The 19,527-nt window shown below is 51.2% G+C and overlaps 1 protein-coding gene across 1 annotated transcript in view; it reads right to left on the bottom strand.

Annotated features, from left to right (window-relative positions):
* Positions 1-4,035: 4,035 nt before the first annotated feature.
* LOC119437718 (homeobox protein EMX2) overlaps positions 4,036-19,527 on the bottom strand; it is a 92,020-nt gene continuing 76,528 nt past the window's right edge. The window contains exon 3 of the mRNA XM_037704692.2: positions 4,036-7,627. Within this exon, the coding sequence (XP_037560620.1) occupies positions 7,439-7,627 (189 nt within the window). The 3' untranslated portion in view covers positions 4,036-7,438. The remainder of the gene's footprint in view (positions 7,628-19,527) is intronic.

Below are 19,527 nucleotides of genomic sequence, written 5' to 3' on the forward strand. Positions count from 1 at the left end.
TTCGCTCTTGCGCAATTCTCAATGCCTTCCTCAGGGAAAGCTGGCATGGGCGGCGTTGCCGTCATTATGCAGTCGACCAGCGAAAACAAGGGCGCGAATGCGCGAAGAGAAGAAAATAAGGCGAGTGGCTCCTTACTCGGGTCTTTTGCGTTTACCAAGCACGTGGGCGAGCGGGGCCGCTTAACGCGGGTTGGGCGGGTCCGACTTTTTTACCGGAGTAAAGTGATTCGGTGGCTGACTAAGGAGACGGCTATCGAGAAAATGAGGAATGCGAGGACGGGAAAACAATAAATAAATGAAGCACGGCTGGAATCGAACAGTTGAAAGAGGTGGGTGGGAGAAACGAACGAATAGTAATAATGGGGGGAAGAAAAAAAAAGGCCTACAAGCAGCACTTAGCGTACTTTACACGTGAACTCGTCGTGCCATAAAAGCTCGAGATTACAGCTCGCAGCGGCTTAGCAGATAAAGCTAAAATGGCGCACTAGAAACAAAAAATATAGAGGCGGCAATACAGCCAGTGAATAAGGGGGAGCGCTAGCACATCACCCGTCGCGCTACTTACACGATAAACGCGGCTCATAATCGTGATGACCTGTATCGTCGTGCGCGTATCATACTTACTGGCGCGCTGAGCTTCGCAGTCCGGCATCTCCTGATCTTGATGGATGGTGGTGCCCCCACTTGGCCGGCAACAACAACACGCCTTGCGTCCGTGGTGCGATGCAACCATCCTGGCCGCAAATGAGCCGGTGCGATGCCAGAATTGACTGCGGCTAAGCGCGAGCGCCTTCGTGGTGGTGAAGGCCCAGTGGCGTGAAGCCGCGTGAGCTACGCGCATTCACGATTAGGCTATTACCAGTACAGTGTGCGCCTGTGTTGCATTGTGGGGGCTTCTCTCTCGCCGTCTCGTTCGTGTTTACTTGCAGCGCGGCTGCTACCAAATCAGACTTGTATGACCTATACGGTATAGTATATAGTGTGCTCGGAGATTCATGGTTGCGTGGCAGCCTTTTGCGTTTATCGTCGGGTGTACGGGTGGCCAAGTGACGCAGGCGCCGTCCGTGTATGCGAATTGCTAACCACGTCTGCGCAGGGCTCTTCAATCACAGCCGTTGGGAAACTTGCCATAGGCCTCATTGAACAGAATGATTTGCTAACAGAGGGGGGGGGATTCGGTGACTGTCACGTCACCTCTAGCCAAGAAAATTGACTATAAGGCGCGGCCTTTTGAGAGCAACATCAAATTAACAACGGCGTATGCACATTGTAAGCGAAATATAAGCAGTCTATCGTGTGTCTTATTTTTGTTTTCTTTTTCACTGACATCAACCACTGCAAGCACCTTTAAGCTCGAGATTCGTGACAAGCATTGAGAAGTACTTCAGCATGCCCTCACTTTCTTGAACCTTGGAACACGTGCTCCCTGGGCTGAGCAGTGGTCTGAACCACTTTCTAGTTGCCCTATTACCTTGTGTGATTTTGCTTGCTATTCGTGTAGCTTGTGTGCGTGCGTCGTTTGAGTTGGCCATTTCATGCATCACCCATCTCATCTACAGTAGCATGCTAGGCATATGGCCTCGAAAGCATCACCAGAACCCGTCACAGAAACTCTCTATCTGTCTGTCATCCGAGTATGACTGGGAGATTTCAAACTGGCATCACTGAAGGACTAGGTGCCTATCAGTGGTCACTTGGAAGTAAGGATTCGCATTCGCTCAGACTAACGTCGCATACATTTCCTCTGCTTCTTGGATATGCTCTGGCGAATACTTTCGTCTGTCATATGTCTACAATATCACTGCGTCGTTTTCCTCTTGTTGTGGGAGCCCGACACCTTCAGGGCTAGCCCTAGCAATGTATACTACGGCTGGCCCTAAACCAGAGCAAACAATGGAGGTGGATTGTTGACATAATGGTGGAAACGGCTGCAGTTATTTGTTTCGCTGCCCCCAACCAGTTTGTTGTTTTTTGTGGTAGCACGGTAACGAGATGGCGACGTTTCGGCGCTTTTAACTTGCTTACACACAGATAACTTCTATATGTTCAGGACGCCATGTACGTCCGCTATCGATGTTTTCCTTAAAGCTTCGTTCTCTCTCGCTATCCCTCTCACTTTCTATCTTCCGTTCCGGACTTCCTCCATCCATTCAGTTCAGTTCACCTGCGTGCTAAAGTATACCTGGGTATCAAAGCAGAGTCACTCTTATTTGCATCTTTATCTCGGTCGACTTCGTCTTCTACTGCGCAAATTGAAGATACTTTGTATACTGATTTCATTGTATAGTAACTTTCTAGCGTGAGTTATGATTACTCACAATATCGTCGTCCTATTACCGCTGTAAATGACTACGAACAGAACTTGACGTGACGCTGATGAAGTGCGCGCTATATATCGGATGGCCGCACACAGTTATGATGATAATATTGATGATGACAGCACCCAGTAAAAAAAGAAAAAAAATGTTGATGTTGTCTGCTTGAAACGAAGCCTAGCGCTGAAATTTTGCACGCTGTTATGGAAAGAGGGTTTCTCTTTATTGTTTTTTTTTTCCAGTTTCCTGAGTAGCGTTTTTGCAATTCGGGGATATTGGAAACAACTTGTTGTTTTCTTAATTTATAATAAAAAATATTCCATTTCTCATTTTTCTATACTTTGAGATAGGGAGCCGGCTGCAACGTCAAAAAAACGTGCCTTTTTTTTTTTTTTTTTTTTTGCAAACGTTGACGCGTCTATACAGCGTTACCCTGAAAGCCTCTCATTGCATGCTGCTGCGTGACTCACACTTCGTCGCGGAGTTGGCGGCATAAGAGCAGTTTACTTTGACATGATAACTTTTTGTGCGCCAGTGTAATGAAAGTAAGTATAAACAGGAGGTTTACTTTCAGCCCAAAGTGCGCGTCTACAGGCGCCACGGCAGACTCAGTGTCGTTTTGCAGCTGCGACGTGTCCGTGTGCAGGCTCGAATGGAGAGATCGCGTGCTTCGGTGAGAGGGAACGCGAACGACTTTGAACTCATTAAGAGTAGCATAGGACGGCACATCGATGCTCCTGTTCTCTAAACCATCACGAGCATTTCACCATAGACTAACCTTTGTACCGGCATCTTGCATTGAGACGAAATTATTGCGGGTTACCCTTGCCCCCACCCCAGTCCTCGACAGGAACGTACGCGCTCATTGCAAAGTTGAAACTCTAAACTCTCGTAACGACTCTGTTTTCATCTGCGATGTCGCATTCCGGAGTGCTGCACGAACTCCAAAGTTATTGCGCACCATTGAACACGATCGCTACGCTCGAATGGCAAAATAATCGAATGCTCCCGTTTGTTCGTGTAAAACGCTATGTCCGGGGATAACGGCTAGATATACTTCATGTCGATATTCAAAATGTAGGTGGCGGCATTCGTGACTGCAATTTGTCAGGCTGTTACAACGTTGTATTTGTGAACACTGGCGTGGTGCGACTGCGATGGCCCTCTAGCTGGAAGTGGGTGAAAGACAGCTGTCACACCCATCTGTTGTTGCCTTCGTTCTTATGAGAAACAATATGTGCTACAGCAGAGTTGTCGTACAGCCTTTGTTGAAAGAAACTAAGCCTCTAAGCGCATACCCGCAGTGGTTTCCTGCGCATGCCTGCAGTCATCTTACAGTTATTCGAAAGCTCTGCGTAAGGAGGCGAACTCCTCCCAATGCCACCAAGTTTTATAGCGTCAGCACTTACACGGGAGGGTGTATACGCATGACTCAGCAACTCTTTCATGCTACCGGTGGCTTCGTTTCTGCGAACAAAGGCTGAGTATAGCGTGCTTAACAAACAGCTCATCATAAGAAAGGTAGAGGCACTGTACGTGTTGGTGCATGGTGGCATCTTCGAAAGCGACCTGTGGCTCTGGCAGTTCAGTACTCCCTCGCTAGAGAGAAAAAAAAAAGTTTTCATGCACGCAAGATGCCCACTGCGCACTGTGCGCGTGAACAGTGCGCAGTGAGAAAGAACAAATCTCGTGCAAGAAATTCAGACCGACAACAAAGGGGTCAATTGATGCACATTTCTTCTTTAATGAGAATCCCTTTTTCGCATGTTATAAATTACATCGACCGTATTTACACTTTAAACAATACAGAAAGAAAAGCACGCACGTACCTAAAACAAATAGTGTGTCGTATATGTACAGATTCCACAGAAGTTCTTACGAAGCGTTTCACTCGGCAGGACATTTTCTTTTTTCTTGTTTGCTTGTATTTCCGATGCATGCGCCAGACACGGAAGCCGAACCAATCTGGTCAAAGTCGCAGCGAGAGTTCATTAACACCTTCCGAAGAGCACTGGGAGCACTAACGCGCACTCTTGTGTTTGAAAGGCTGCAAAGCAACGACGCACACAGACTGTGTCGATCAAACTCGTTTCCAGAACTGGTGCCTATAACCGAACAAGGACGTTGAGTTCCACCAAGGAACGCTTGCATTCGTTTTTTCAGTCTTTCGTTCTTTCTTGCTTGCTTTCTTTCTTTTCTTTTCTTATTAATAAATCTCGACAGGAGCTGCCGAAGGACACTACGTGTCCTCCAAACGACGTAAAACCGGGTATTAAAAGCTGCAGTGCTTTTAGCATCTGCACTGTGCAGCTCCAAGTCAATCGCTGCAAGATGACGCGCAACGCTTGCGCCGGTGAAAAACAGCCACACGTGATGGAACTTAGTGTCACACCCAAGGTAGTGGCGAGTTTTTGTGATTTAGCGCCCTCTACTGCTACAAAGTCAGGTCCTGCTTCGTCGCTGACAACCTTCCGCCCGCGCAAAGTTTACACGCACACTCAATGCAGTTGAGCAAAACACTCCTGACGCTGGTTTATCAAAACTGGTGGCAAGGGATGGGTGGGCTTAATTGCCTGAAACACCAAATCGCTAGAATTTCCCAAGTCGCAAACTGATGCCTTACTGATCTCTCTCGCTCCTTTTTCCATTTTGTTTCACACGACTATTTTTCAGTTTAAGGTTAAAACTCCAGGCTGCACACAGCGCTCACATTGCTCGACCACACTGAGGCTCTATCGAGGCGCAATGCGTCTGATGCTGAGAAAGTTTCAGTTCAGCCTCTGAAAATTAGAAAAAAGAAAAAAGAAAGGCTTCTTTGGTTTCAGAGGCAACGGTTGGCCTTTCCTTCAGGTGCTGTTGATGAGTGTCGGTGCCTTCAGACATAACGCCATCATGGCGTGAACAAAGGCTCGAGCAAGTGGTGTGCAAGAATAAAAAAAAAAAGGGGGGGGGGGAGGGGGTGAAGAAGCCAGAAGGAAGAATAAACACGTGGTCAAGGGCGACGACAAAGAAAAAAAAAGAAACTCAAAGAACACGATTCTGTACACACGGCTTTCGAACGAACATGAATGTACGACCGCGATGGACGCCAAACACACACACACACAGGTGAAGACACACACACACACATACGCACTTCGGCCCGCCGGGCACATCGAGAGTCAGCGTGTCCATTGCTTCTTCCGCACACGCTCAGTCCTATAGCACGTCGCGGCCACATCGTCGTCATTTGTCGTCGTCGGTCGGCGCCGACGTCGCAACACCGTTTGCACCGTCCATACGTAACACACAGCGCAACGAGTCTGTCGGCGGAAGAACTTCTCGGAGTACGAAGTCACTCAAAGTACGCTAGTCCGTCGCGACTGCACACGCTCAGGCTTCAAGCAGCGCGGCACGCTGATTCAGAGTGCGTGCACCACAGCCCGCATGGAGAGCGGTTCATCTAGGGGCGTTTTTCGTCGCTATATATATCTTTCGACGGCGGAGGCGCGTTCGACGGTATATGCCACAGACGAGGGGGAGGCGGCGACTCGTGCAATGTTCTTAACACGACTTTGTTAAAAACGCCCTACTTGTTCACCAAGAAGGGATCCCTACATTCATTAATCTCTGTGCGGTTATTGTGAAGTACGGTACTCACGTCGACGAAGTATCCGGAGCGCAAACGCATACGAAGCTGTCCTCCATTACGAAAAAAAAAATAGATGAAGAAAAAAAAACAATTAACATCCAGTAATACACTGAAAGTCGTCCTTTGTGTTTTCTATAACTTTGCTTATTTCCTTTCTGCTAATTTATATGCGCCGATGTGTGAAATCAAGCAGCAAGAGTTAAAATGAACGAAATCACAGGCGCATCAGCTTACAGATTCTTATATACGTTGGCCCTTGCTATATAGGAGTGACCGGGCGCCAGCCCAAGGCGGTCGACCGCCCCTCAAAGACGTTTGCGTGCCTTCGAGCGCATACGTACGTTATGCGCAATGAAAGACTACAACCAGACATGAACGAGACTGTTAAGAAACAGTTCATGCCGTTGTAAATTTTGGAACTGGATCAGCGCCAAGCCTCCCGCGGGCAGCGCGCGCAGATGCAGAAAGACCCAATCAGAGGCGGCTCTCACAGTTCACCGAAACTCTTGCGACTAAAATTTAAGGAAAATCCTGATTTCCTCATTGCGAAGTGCCATACGGCGAAGAGTGCTTCGCATACCTGCCGGATAAAAAGAGAAAGTATTTGGACACAGTTTAACACGCAGATAACGACGACCCCGTGTAACGGGAACTCGCGTAACAGCACACCGAAATGGTCACGCGAGCCTCGCCGACCGACACACCGCTTCGACGCGGCCGCGCCTTGTCTCCGTCGGCAGCTCCGACTAAGCGCGGTCGCACCGGGTACCCACACGCACACAGTGTGCCCAGCGGTATAGAGGCCGACCGCTTCGTTAATTACGTGAAGCTCGGGAACCACGTGAATGACGCCCGCTTCAGTCATAATGCCATATCGAAGCACGGGACCCGTACCGGAGTTTGCCAAGCCAGGACTTCACTGCACTTCTTGCTTCGTCATTCTTCCCCCCCCCCCCCCTTTTTTTTTGTTTTTTGGTTTGACTGATTAAGTGTTACAGGCTGCTATGGTCGAAATACAGCGCATTATCCCGCGCAACCAGTTAACGGCGCCCTTCTTTATCAGAGGCCCCAATGCGCCAATGGGCTGTCTGAGAATGTAATTCCATTTTCGTTCGCCACACATGCCATTCACGGAGGAGAGCAAAAAGCAAAGCAACGAGTCCCATCCTCGTGAGCACGACGGTCTGGCAGCAGCAGTTGTCCACTGCGGCCGAGATCTGGCGCACGGGGTCACCAACGTGGTTCCATGAGTGTACATGAGAGTGAAGCGAGGAACTGCATCGTCGTCGTCGACAGTGAAATCGCGCAAACACACGCGCATCGTCCGAAGGGGAGTTCACATTCGCGGCGGCGCCAGCCCCCCGCCCAGCGTCCACAACGCGGCGACCGGCCCAGCAGCGGCGTACGGTCCACAAGGGGCGCACAGTCCGCGAGGCAGCTGCACGGGCGGCTGCTGATGATGCTCTTGCGTCACGGGCGAGAGCTGCTGGCGTCACGACAGTGGGTCCGGCTGCGTCGAGTCGGAGCTCGAGTCGTCCATCTGGATGTCCGGCGAGAGCGCGGCCGGCGGCCTAGGCGATGAGGACGCCTTGCAGTCCGAGCCTCCGTGGGACGTCGAGTGCTCCTCCTCCTGCTTTTGGCGCTTGTGCTTGGTCCGTCGGTTCTGGAACCACACCTTCACCTGCGAACACCAGGTGCAAAAGCGAACGTCAGATGCGCTCATCACTCACCAGCAAAGAATAGTCTGCATGTTTGTGCGTGTGTATGTGGTGGCGGAAAAGATGTAGTGATTGGGTGGTTGTGCGTACACGTGGTGACATAACACGAAATTACGACGAAGAGAATTGTCAACACCAAGAAGCGTTCTGTCTGACAGCAAAACTGTTTGATTTTTGTTTTTATCATTTTGTTCTTTTTTTTATTTTGTTCTTCCTGTCCTTCCGGCCGAAGAAGCGGCTTAGGAAAGACAAATCTGACAAACCCGTGCGGCATCACAGTCGGTAGTCGCACGCAGTGAGTGTCGTCAAAATATTTATGTTCCGTATAAGCCAGATCTCCTTAAGGGCAATAAGCGCTTATAAACCCGAAGGGTACCTGCAGAGACGTCAAGAGTACCAGGGCCCCTCAGAAAGTAACCTTCGCGGCAACTCCGAGCGCATGTCCGTGACGTCAGAAAAGATAGTCACCTATATAGCTTACACCCACTACATAACTTTCCCGCTTGGTCTCGACGCCGAATAATGTGAGGCATGCACAAATAAATATATTTTTCATAACAGATCTCGTGTGGATCTCTCATGTCATCTGATTTTCAATATTGCTTTATATTCCTTTATACGAAACGAGATTTACGCCACGTTTGCATGTATAGCGATGAGCTCTACAAGCCAGCAGTACAACGAATGCTGTCTTAAAGCGCTGCAGAATTGCAACAGCTTCCTCGAGCGCGGTGCGACTGCTGAAAAGGTTGCGAGCGCTGCCGTCATCCACAAAGTTTGTACACCTAAAGGGTATGAGGGAAAATAAGCCTGTCAATCTGGGCCCGACGCTCCCTTGACGTATAGAACGAAGCCCACCTGTCTAATTACGTTAACCTTATCGCCGAAGAAAATGCCAGGGGCTTCACGGCTTGACGCCTATTGTGTCGTCGCAGTGACAAATTGTGCTGACGGCGACATGCGCAAGTTTCACAATGACATATCCCGCCGTTCTATATGTATCCACTAAGACGCTCCACCTGTTTGTAGATCCCTTTTCCGCGGAGTAGCACGCGCCGTACTTTGCACGAACGCCCATATTGCGAAGAGTATACAGTGCTCTTGACAGTCAGTTCCACGAACAGTACATTTGCCACGTTATATACTCGTGCCTGCGACATTATTTTCCTGCATTGCTAATTGAGCACGCAGACCACATCCCCTGTGCTTGAACATTGCTTCATCGACGCTGTGCGACATGCTTTTGGCCCTCCCACGCCGTTGACGCACAGAAAAGTAGATTCTGGCTAATACAAGTGCAGAGATACGCCCCGAACCTTTCCGGCGCGAGAAGCGACAACTAACGCAATACAGGCTTCCGCACCGGGGATCCTTCCTATGACCCCAGTGACAACGAGCACTGCACACCTTCTCGCTAACCGTTCGCTGGATATCGCAAGAACTAAATTAAAGAATGTCCAGTTCAACATTCACCCAGCAAATGCACTGCGAAAAGGTGAGGGGCAGAGGAAGAAATAACTGCGACCCCTGATTTCAGAAGTATACAGTAAATCGCGATGCACGGGCGATTTTCATAAAGCCATTCGATTGTAAAGCGCGGCAGGCAGAAGAACTCCGTGTACTGTTAGGAAATCCTACAAAGATCGGCGAAGAAGCGAAAACAAGCGGACTGCCACGTCTCACGCTTTATGCGACAACATAAATGGTAATGAATACCAATTCTCAGCGCCAAGGCGACAGCGCATTGCCTTTTCTTGTGCCATTACGAAGCCGCTTGGACGTTGGCGCTGTGCTGTTTGCGAATTAAAAAAAAAAAAAGAAAAGAACAACGTACCATGTAAGGAAGGCTTTAGAGGCACCGAGTCTGGTAAAGTCCCATTGTTAAAAAAAATTAAAAAAAGTTAAATCAGACGAAAAATATTCGCCGCAAGAAAACGTCCTTGCTCCAGCCCGCTGGTGCATCGTCAAATAGTGCATAGCCACTACGTGCTCCTCCGGCCAGACCACGCCCTACGCACATTTATACCTGACTGCTTTCTTATACTGAGTTTTACTAAGGTTCGCACGCTATATATGCTATGCGGTCGCTTATTTGTCTATTATTTACAAAGATACGTTTATTCTATGAAATGAACCAGCCTTTGGATTCATGATGCCACGTCCGGAGAGCTACATACGCCGTGGCAAAGTGTACTTACAATATGCCGCACAATGCGCTGACAGAGCAGGTATGACTCTGGCTTCCCCAAATCGCGGCCATGCGCTCGAATTCTTATTCCGCGGACGCCACGGAATTCGTTTGATTACTTTATAATGATCCAAAAATTGATTGCTCCTCCGCCAAAGAAGGCCCGAAATTACAAACCTCAATTTCAGTCATCGTCTCATCAACTGCTCACGCCGGTAGGGGGCAAATTGGCGGAGCAAAAGACGGAGAGGATCGCTGGTTGCAATCGTGTGTCTCTCCTTCTTCCCTCGTGGTCGGCATTTTTGCGCTACCGTTCACAGCGGTCAACCTGTACCAACTCGGCCAGTTGTCTGTTTTCACGCCTGTAGCGTTATTTTCGGACAAAGCAAGACAGCGCCAGGACAAAACATAAAAGGCGTGCGCTGTCAGTGTATTCCTTCACGACTTTTCATTGTGGGCTGTCATTCTCAAAATTCCGAGGAATAACTTTGAAAAGAGCGTAAGTCAAAGTGTGAGCAACTTTGGTGGTGGAAGAAGTATTTAGTGCGCATAGAATATTTTTCGCTCACGGGACGCCAACGCCGGCTAGGGCGCCGGACGCCGACACAGGATTTTCTGCGACACGGGGCCCTCAACGCAGTCGCGTTAATAAGGGAGAGGGACGCTCGTCTCTGGGTGCCCGTAGGAATGTCTAGCAAGGATGTGTGCTAAGCTGCTAATGTATCACACGCGCGGAAATACGGAGCCGCGGGGGACGCCGTTTACTTTTTCATACCGTTTCCGAACACTATTCGGTCCGCGTAAGCAAGACAGCGCACGCGAGCTGGAAAGAGGGATATACGTAACTGCCACGGCCGCCACGAGCTGGCGTCACCATCGGATGAGGGGCGCAGCCGCGTCGCCAGAGCATGTCTGGCGGGAGGCAACGCGAAAATGGCGCTATCGCTAAACTTGGTGGCAGAGAGAGAGAGGCGGGGGAGAGAGTCCAAGACGGCGCGTTCCGATTCGTCGCGTTTCGACGCCGGCCGCGAGCAACGTGTTCGGAAAAAACGATTGACTCGTTCTTGTCGCCGACGCGACCACCGCGTGGGCGGTGCGCAGCTGTAATGGGAGACCTATACTGAATGCATTTCGCTCTCGCAACGGCTACGTATGTACGGACCGCGCCGCCACGGAATAACGAGTTTTATTTTTTTTCTTTACCCAATTACAAGATATTTAAGCGATGTGCACTCAGTTTTGACTTACGTCAAAGGAATAAAGAATGGTTACAGCGCAGGACGAAATGCGAAGCCAGAAAGACGCCCACAAGGCGCGCTCCGCATCGTCGTTCCGTCCTCCCCGCCCTTGTGCGGTCGCCATCGTACCACATTCCAGCCTTTCTTCTTCCTTTACTTTTTCTTTGTTTTTTTAGTTTTTTTTTTTTTTTTTTTTTTGTAGCGGGGGGAGGGATGAGCACATACTTCGCGCACATTGGTGCGGTGGTAGCCATGTAAGTCACGAGATCTTCCCGCACGCACGCACGCACAGCTATCTCCACTACACCGCGTTACAACGAGAGATGCTAACGAGAGGTGCCACGTGAAAAAGCGGTATGCGGTTTGCCATTTACCATTGCACGGCCAATGAAAAGTTCATCTGTTTTCTTTACCTGACTCGCACACGTTCTCTGCAAACGCAAGCGTTCGCAGAGCGATGGCGCTTTCATGGCGTGGGCAGCGCGGGCACGAACAAAGCATTCGCCACAGCGCGTAGGCGTCGTCGCCCGACTGATGCGGGCATAAGTGCTAAGAGCAGCAATATGCGTGGGCATCGGAAACTGGCGTCGCAGTTGTATAACACGACGCGACACATGCTAAGTATAAGGCGAGGCGCACGTTCGATAAGCGCTGCTGGAATGGCCGCTTAAGGAATATAGAAATTAAACCGCCAAAGAATTAACAATGTTGTCGGCTTCTCGATGCAAGACAGCTTCAAGAAATTGACAACGTGTGAGGCCTGTGTTACAGCTCGTGTTGCATAAACAGGACAGAAACTGAGAAACTAAAGATTATCGAACACAATATGTCATTTTCGTTCTTTCGATCTCTCTTTATCACGCCGTCGCTCATTTTTTTGCACTTGGCTCTCTTCTAATGGGACCAATAAGCAACCTCTTGCTACAGCTGATGTATCCCAAGGTTAGAACTGCAAATGACTCGTTCTGGCGATCAAAAAAGAAAGAAAACAAGGAAGAAAGAAAACGCCCGGTCCGAGCTCTTGCAGCTTAAATGGTACACGTCACACCGATGCGTGACCGACGATTCGCGCCATCGCTGAAAGAACAAAAAAAAAGTGTGAAATAAAATGAACGCATCGCATCATTCGCGAGTGCTGCCGAAACAACGTCCTCATAAATACTTCCGAAGAAATAGCCGTCCGCCGCCGGCATTCCGGTGCAATCCGATGACACGCGTAACGCGCTGATGAAGTACACGTGACCAATGCACGTCTACCATCCGCTGCCATCCCACGCCTGACCACGCAAGTGCGCCTTCAAAGACTCAACGCGGTCTAAATCAAATTGTGCGCTCATGTCGCTGACCACGCCGAGCTGCACTCGGTCACCGCTGGAACGAACCTGATCGACGCGTCCTCGACAGTTCGCAGTAACGCGCGACTATTTATGGTTGCCCCCCGCCCACTCAGCCCCTCAGGACTCGGCTGTCAGCGCACAATGAGCCCAGCGATCGCTGGTCCTGCAGCTTCGGCGAGAGGCGCACGGCGTAATGGTTGCAGCGCTCCTCACGGCGGCGCTCTTCGTTTATTGGCGGCTCATGGCGTCATCTAACTGCCCCTTAACACCGCCCGGAAGTTGTGCAAACTTGCACATTTCGCCAAGTTCTTATCACAAGCTTTTGGGGTACACAATGCACGCGCCGTGTGCCAAGGGCGACCTCGATGCGCATGCATATGTACTAATCGCTATACTTGGTCGCGCAGTGTTGCCGACTATCGCGTTCCGGTTGGCTCGGAGCTCGCGGAACACACGACGATCTATCTTTCTCATACTTGTGGCCGTGTTGTGTTGGAGGTGATATTGTAGCGAAGTGACGCAGCAGTTAGTTTTCGGACGCATCAGCTCACCAGGGAGACGATGATGAAGGGGGATGAGTTCTGGCAGCGGCAGGTGCAGATCGGCAGGTACGACGACAACAAGAAGTAGCATTTGAAGAGACTAGATTTATTTAAATTGGCATTAACTTGGTTCCTTACAACTGTACACACATATCTTATAAATGCAACGATGTCATACCGATCGTCGACGGCCTGCCTGACCGGCCTGGTCTCCCGTGGTGAGGTGGCGCCGTGCGCTGCTGTGTCCTTGCTCTCTACCAAAATGACCAAAAACCCCTTCCTTAAATGTGGTTCCACAGCATCCACGGGGCCCGCGGACCCGTGGGAGACGCAAGCCTCTATTCGTCAATCAGGCAAGCCGTCGTGCTCCAATAGGGGCCAGAGTTTTGGGGACCACGCAGACATGGTCGCAACAATAGACCGTGAACTGGCATGACCTTTCCCCCCCAGTACAGCCGCGCGCGGGGCGACCGCGCTTTACACGTGCACAAACCCGTTTCGGTATTCCTCAAGGTCGGGCGCGGCATACGTTCTTCGCGACACCTTCCCCCTACGAAAAAGAGTGTCCCACTCGTTTCTACAGAGCACTTCGAACTTGAAAAGAAATTATGGCTCTAGAAATTAAACACATACATGAGGGGTTGTAAGAAATAATGGAAAAAATAAAAACAAAAATGAACAAGCGCGTTTTAACAAAAAATGTAAAAAACCGCGAGCGATCGCGACACACAAAAATTAACACTAAAGTTCTATTCACTGGTGCTGTAATATACATCAGTATCTGTGTCGTAAGCAGCGATGGTTGTAGGTTCGGCCTCGTTGAGAAATGTCCTCCAGTCGGAGTAAAGTTCAGTCCCAGCGTCCGAGCTTTCGACTACGGGCACCTTGTCGTTGGTCTCTGTCTCACACACACGATCACACGCACGATCACACGAGGCAAGCCTCTGGTCAGCACTCGGCCGGCACTTGCGCGCACCACGACGAAGATCACACTTTTTCTTACGACGTTCGTAAACAGACTCGTCGTCTGCGTCGACATCATCGGAGCATTTTCGGACGTGGGGAGGTTTTAACCGCGCGAAATTCACAACGCGACGTTCCTTCCTGGTTTGGCCCACTAGTTTTTGATGAGGCTGGAGTCGGTGGGATTCTTTTGTGGCGTCTTCGATTCGGCTTTGTCCGTTATCGACCTCGAGTATCGTTTCATTCTTGGGGGCCACAAGGGGGTCGACGCTGGCCGTCTTTCTGGGTGAGAGCTTTTAGTTCTGGCAGTCAGAGCAGGATAGAACGTACTTGCTGACATGCGAGAACATCTTTGGCCAGAAATAGCGGCGGCGAACTTTCCCCCATGTGCGCCCGAAGTCGAGGTGGCCCGCCGTAGTGTCGACATGACAGTGCCGTAAAACCTCCGGCCTCAAACACGATGGGACAACGAGTGCCGCGCGACTTTCATGAAAGCCGTTTGCCCTTCTGTACAAAACACCATCAACTAACCGAAAGCTCCGTGCCGTTCTTTTCGTTTTCCTGACAACGGGCGCACTCGGCTGCTCTAGGTGCTGTATCACTTCCTTCATCCATGAATCTTCCCTCTGCTTTTTTCCAACCTCCACATGATCCAGCACGAGCAACGGTAACGGGTTTTCTTCGCTTACTGGTGCGGAATCATGCGGAAGGTGGGCAAGCGTAGCGAGGTTTCCATGTTCATAGCTAAAGCGCTGCCGTAACTTTGGGTCAGACCCCTTTGCTCGGACAGGCAATGCGAGGGGCTGACTTTTCGACAGATTACAAAATGGTAGGCCGGACGGGCCCCCTACGCCCCGGCCGTCCCCGTTTCCCGAGGGGTTGAACTGCTCACTGTTAGCAACGCGTTGCTCCCTCCGTTGGGGTCCGTCTTCTCGGAACCGTTGCCAGCACTGGGGCGCGAGGTGGCCGATCCAGCCGCACAGCTGGCATCGTGGTCGGCTGTCGTCGTCAGCGGAACTTCTCGGTGGCCAGTGCGCTGGAGGATGTTTTACGTCTTCTTCCATAGCCTTTAAGCGGTTCGATAACGAGGCTATGGAATCCGCGATCGCTTTTAGGTCCCTGTCGTGATCTGTGGCCTCTCGCAGGCAATGACGCTCCGCCGCCGCGCAAGTAGCGAAACAGGTCGGAGGCGGCTGCATTGCTGGTACAGAGTGTGTCACTCCGACGGGAGGTGTCGAGCCATATGGGATCCATGACTGCGGGCCGGCAGAGAAATGAGTGCTGATTGATTGTGGCTGGGACGCACGGGTCATCAAAGCAGCCAGATTAATACGCTGCAGAATTTGGAGGAAGGCAGAGCAGCTGTCCGGGTTCGCGATGATTATTTTCTCTTGCACGTCCAGACGCAAGCCGCGCATTAGGTGCCGCAACCGATCGTCTTCCGTCATGGAAGGGTTAACTCTGGCGCACAGCTGCACAATGTCGTAATAATATTGCTCGGAGGACTCTGATGGCAACTGGGTCCGGTTTTGCAGTCGCAAATGGGCGATTTCAACTGAGTAACGACTCGTAAACGACGTTTTTAGGAGAGTCGCCCACTCTTCCCATGAATTAGGGGCACCCGTTAGAATTTGAGTGGTGTGCCACTTTTTTGCGTCCCCGTCCAATGCCAGATACAAAAATTTAACTTTTGTCGCTTGATCCCAGTTGTTTAGTGAGGCTACATATTCGTAGCAGAGCAGCCACTCGACAATTGATTCTTCTGGCGTGCCTCTAAAGACTGGCGGTCCGACGAAAGGGTTAACTTGAGGGGCGGACATGGTAGTGAAAATAGTAGGGGCTTCGGTCATAGTAGAGCTCTGAGAGGTAGGTTCCTGAGGTTTGTTACCACGGCCCATGATGTTAGAGCGTGGATTTCGCTACCCAGCAACCTCCACCACTTTGTAGCGAAGTGACGCAGCAGTTAGTTTTCGGACGCATCAGCTCACCAGGGAGACGATGATGAAGGGGGATGAGTTCTGGCAGCGGCAGGTGCAGATCGGCAGGTACGACGACAACAAGAAGTAGCATTTGAAGAGACTAGATTTATTTAAATTGGCATTAACTTGGTTCCTTACAACTGTACACACATATCTTATAAATGCAACGATGTCATACCGATCGTCGACGGCCTGCCTGACCGGCCTGGTCTCCCGTGGTGAGGTGGCGCCGTGCGCTGCTGTGTCCTTGCTCTCTACCAAAATGACCAAAAACCCCTTCCTTAAATGTGGTTCCACAGCATCCACGGGGCCCGCGGACCCGTGGGAGACGCAAGCCTCTATTCGTCAATCAGGCAAGCCGTCGTGCTCCAATAGGGGCCAGAGTTTTGGGGACCACGCAGACATGGTCGCAACAATAGACCGTGAACTGGCATGACCTTTCCCCCCCAGTACAGCCGCGCGCGGGGCGACCGCGCTTTACACGTGCACAAACCCGTTTCGGTATTCCTCAAGGTCGGGCGCGGCATACGTTCTTCGCGACAATATGCTGCACTTCTCTACGTTCGCTCGCCCACGCTGGAGGAAGAAGAAGAAGAAAAGATGGTTTCGCGGCTAGGAGACGCTGAAAAAACGTTCACATGCCGTCGCCATGTATACGGAGACTTAGTGACAGCGCCTGCTCCAGCTAATGAACACACAACCACGTTTCTCAGCGGTTAATCTAGTTTATGATAAGGAAACTCCCTGCGCCTGGCTTTGTATTGATTGCTCGTCAATCTAAACTACGCCATTTCGTTACAAAGTTAATCACCCACGCAACAGGGCGCGACCGTATACTACGATGTTGCTGCCCAGCTCGGCCACGTATATACAGCGTGGAATCGGAGCCGCGTCGCATTGTGTTCACCATCCATGTATGAGCGTTTACTACGTTTACTACTCGAAGCGAGCTGGTCGGGTCAGAGGTCCAGCTGACCCAGCCCGATCCGACCGCCAAGCGTTTGGGGTTAGTCAACCAACCTGTTGCAGGCGGGTTGACACAAGTCGGCTCGACGCCCGCTCGGCCTGATCTGAGGAGCGGATTTCGGCCCGACAAGCCAACTCGGCACGACTTCGTCGGGTTCCTGTAGACGAAGGTCTCCTGTCTCCAGTATAGTGAAACAACGATGCGGTCCCATCCTCGAACACGCGAAAGCCACTGGCATTCCATGGCGCGAAACCGGCGACTGATGCGGCGAAAGCGCAACCCCCGAGCCAGCAGCCGGAAGCATGCGTGCATGGCGGCTGCGGAGTACTTCTCGCGAACAATGTTGCGTCCAATGCATCTAGAAGAAGCATGTGCCAACGGGGGCCTTGAGGAAAGGCGTTGCACGCACGCTGGGGGCACCTTTCGTTTTTCTTCTTCGCCGCCCTTGACTCATACGCCAGACTGGGAAAATAATGAAGCCGTTAGCAGAACCAGGCTCGGGCGGCCGCAGAGGCCGCGAAACGACGCCACAAGCACCCCCTGGCGTTGTGCCCTTTCGCGGCAACCACGTTTCCCCCTCACCCACAAGGCGACGCGCTATCCGACGAAAAGCCGCACCTTGTTGTCGCTTGGTAATGGAGTCATTAGCGTATCAGCGCCCCTGAGACAACCTGCCACTCTATGCGTGTGTGTGTGTGTGTGTGCTTTTTTTTTTCTTTTTTTGTGTGTGTGTTGTTGCCGCTGCTACTGCTTCGCCCAAAGTGCGCACTGGTCTCGAGATCAACGGGTCTTTCGCCATCGGCAGCAACATTTACTCGTGACGTGTCACTTCTAAAGACGGTAAAAAAAGTTCCCGCTGTTTGCGTATTATTTAAACGAGAACATATGTGCGGCAACAAACGAGTCAAACTGTCAGCTGGATATAGTATAGCACAGTTAATGTACGTACAGCGCCACAGAGACGTGAGAGGCCAGAAAGCGGCCCTGTAGCGCTGAACGTCTATTAGTTATGTCATCGACCAAGCGCTACAGCGTCGATATTGTATTGTCAACCGGAGTTTCCTTTGCTAGTTTGCGCATGATTGATCACAGCACGTAACCTAAAAGACAGGGGAAGGAAACGGAAGGAGAGGAAGGAAGACGACAGACAGTGTTTGTGTCATCTTCCATTCTATTTTTTGGTCCTTGTCTGTTCGATGTGACGAGCCCGAGTGATTAACTGATCCGGCAGAGTTGATGACACTCATGGCGTTCCATTTGCCGAAGCCACCACCGTGGGAATGTATTCACGCACAGCCTCCAAGTCTGCTCAGTGGAGCACTGACATCAAACAGGAGATGTAGATGGTATACAACGCGCCTGAAAGGTGGCTGCTGCGGGCTATGGAACATGGTGAACACTTGTTGGAGGCGTAGCTGGCACGATTCGTCGAGAGGCGGACCGGACGGTTCTTAGGCAAGACATGTTCCGCGCTTGATACCTCGCACAATGACAGTTCAACGAGCCGTCGTGGCGAAACAGCTCGGTTTCGCCTAAGTTCGCCGAGTGGTGGCGTGCTATACTTCCTGCCTAGGAACGTCCGGTTTCCATAAGCGTTGCGGTTCAAAGGTTGATGAGGCCGTCAACTGGACAGCGGTCGAGATAAGCAAGATACGTTTAGAGTATTGGTGGAGGAAACAAGGATGAAGTAGGGGTCGTTGTACAGGAATCGACAACCTTACAATATAGAGACGGAGGTTTTAATGAAGGGAAACAAGGTAAAGAAAAGATAGGAAAAATGCTAGACTACCACAGATGTAATAAAAGCTGATTATCTCAACCGGGCTAAGTGGCTATTTGTCTCCGCCCCGTTTCAACGGGGACGCCATTAGAAATCATCAATCACCATCGTATATAAGTAAAGCCCCTTTTAGGTAGAAGGGTGGACAACTGTCCTGCCATCCTTTCCCTCGAATATTCATCCCGTCGTCCTGAAAAGAAATGGACGCGCGGGCACGCATGCGGCCGTTCTTGGATAGGGTGCATAGCGACACGAACGCCCCCTGTCGGCGAGCGAGCGCCTGATTGGAACAGGGGGCAGTGTAGTGGCTCGCACTTGCAGGTGCTGCTGGGGGCAGCGGAGATGGTTGCTCCGTGGTCTCGGCGCGAAGGCGCTCGGCGATCGAGCAGAGTGAGCGTGGGATATGCGCAACGGTCCAGCCGCGCGCCATTAATCACGACAGCGCCGCTGTTGCCCGCTGCTCAGCGAGCGCGCACGTTCGCTGCGTGCGCCGGTGAGCGAAGCCGAGCGAGCGGGGGGGGGGTTGCGCTTCGCTACAACATCGCCGCGGCCGCCACTTGAGGCGCCCGATCAGTCGGCCGCTCGAACCGGGCGAGTTGCGCAAGCTCCTTCCTCGGCTGTTACCAACAGCAGTTTACGCCGCCCTGTTGCACGTAGCGTGCAACTCGCAGCGTACCTCGCTAACTCGCGCCCCGAAACGGCTGACAAGAAAGGTTCGAGCGAAGCATACCCTAAGCGCGTTCCTTGCTTCACGCTGTTACAGGGGGTATCGCAGGACACAGACGTTAATATACAATATCGACCCTTAGCTTTCACGTGCGTTTGTGTTGTGAGAATAGCTTCGTTCGCCGTGAATTATAAAGACAAAG

The sequence above is a fragment of the Dermacentor silvarum genome, chromosome 1 (assembly GCF_013339745.2).
Source record: "Dermacentor silvarum isolate Dsil-2018 chromosome 1, BIME_Dsil_1.4, whole genome shotgun sequence".
NCBI classification, from domain to species: Eukaryota; Metazoa; Arthropoda; class Arachnida; order Ixodida; family Ixodidae; genus Dermacentor; species Dermacentor silvarum.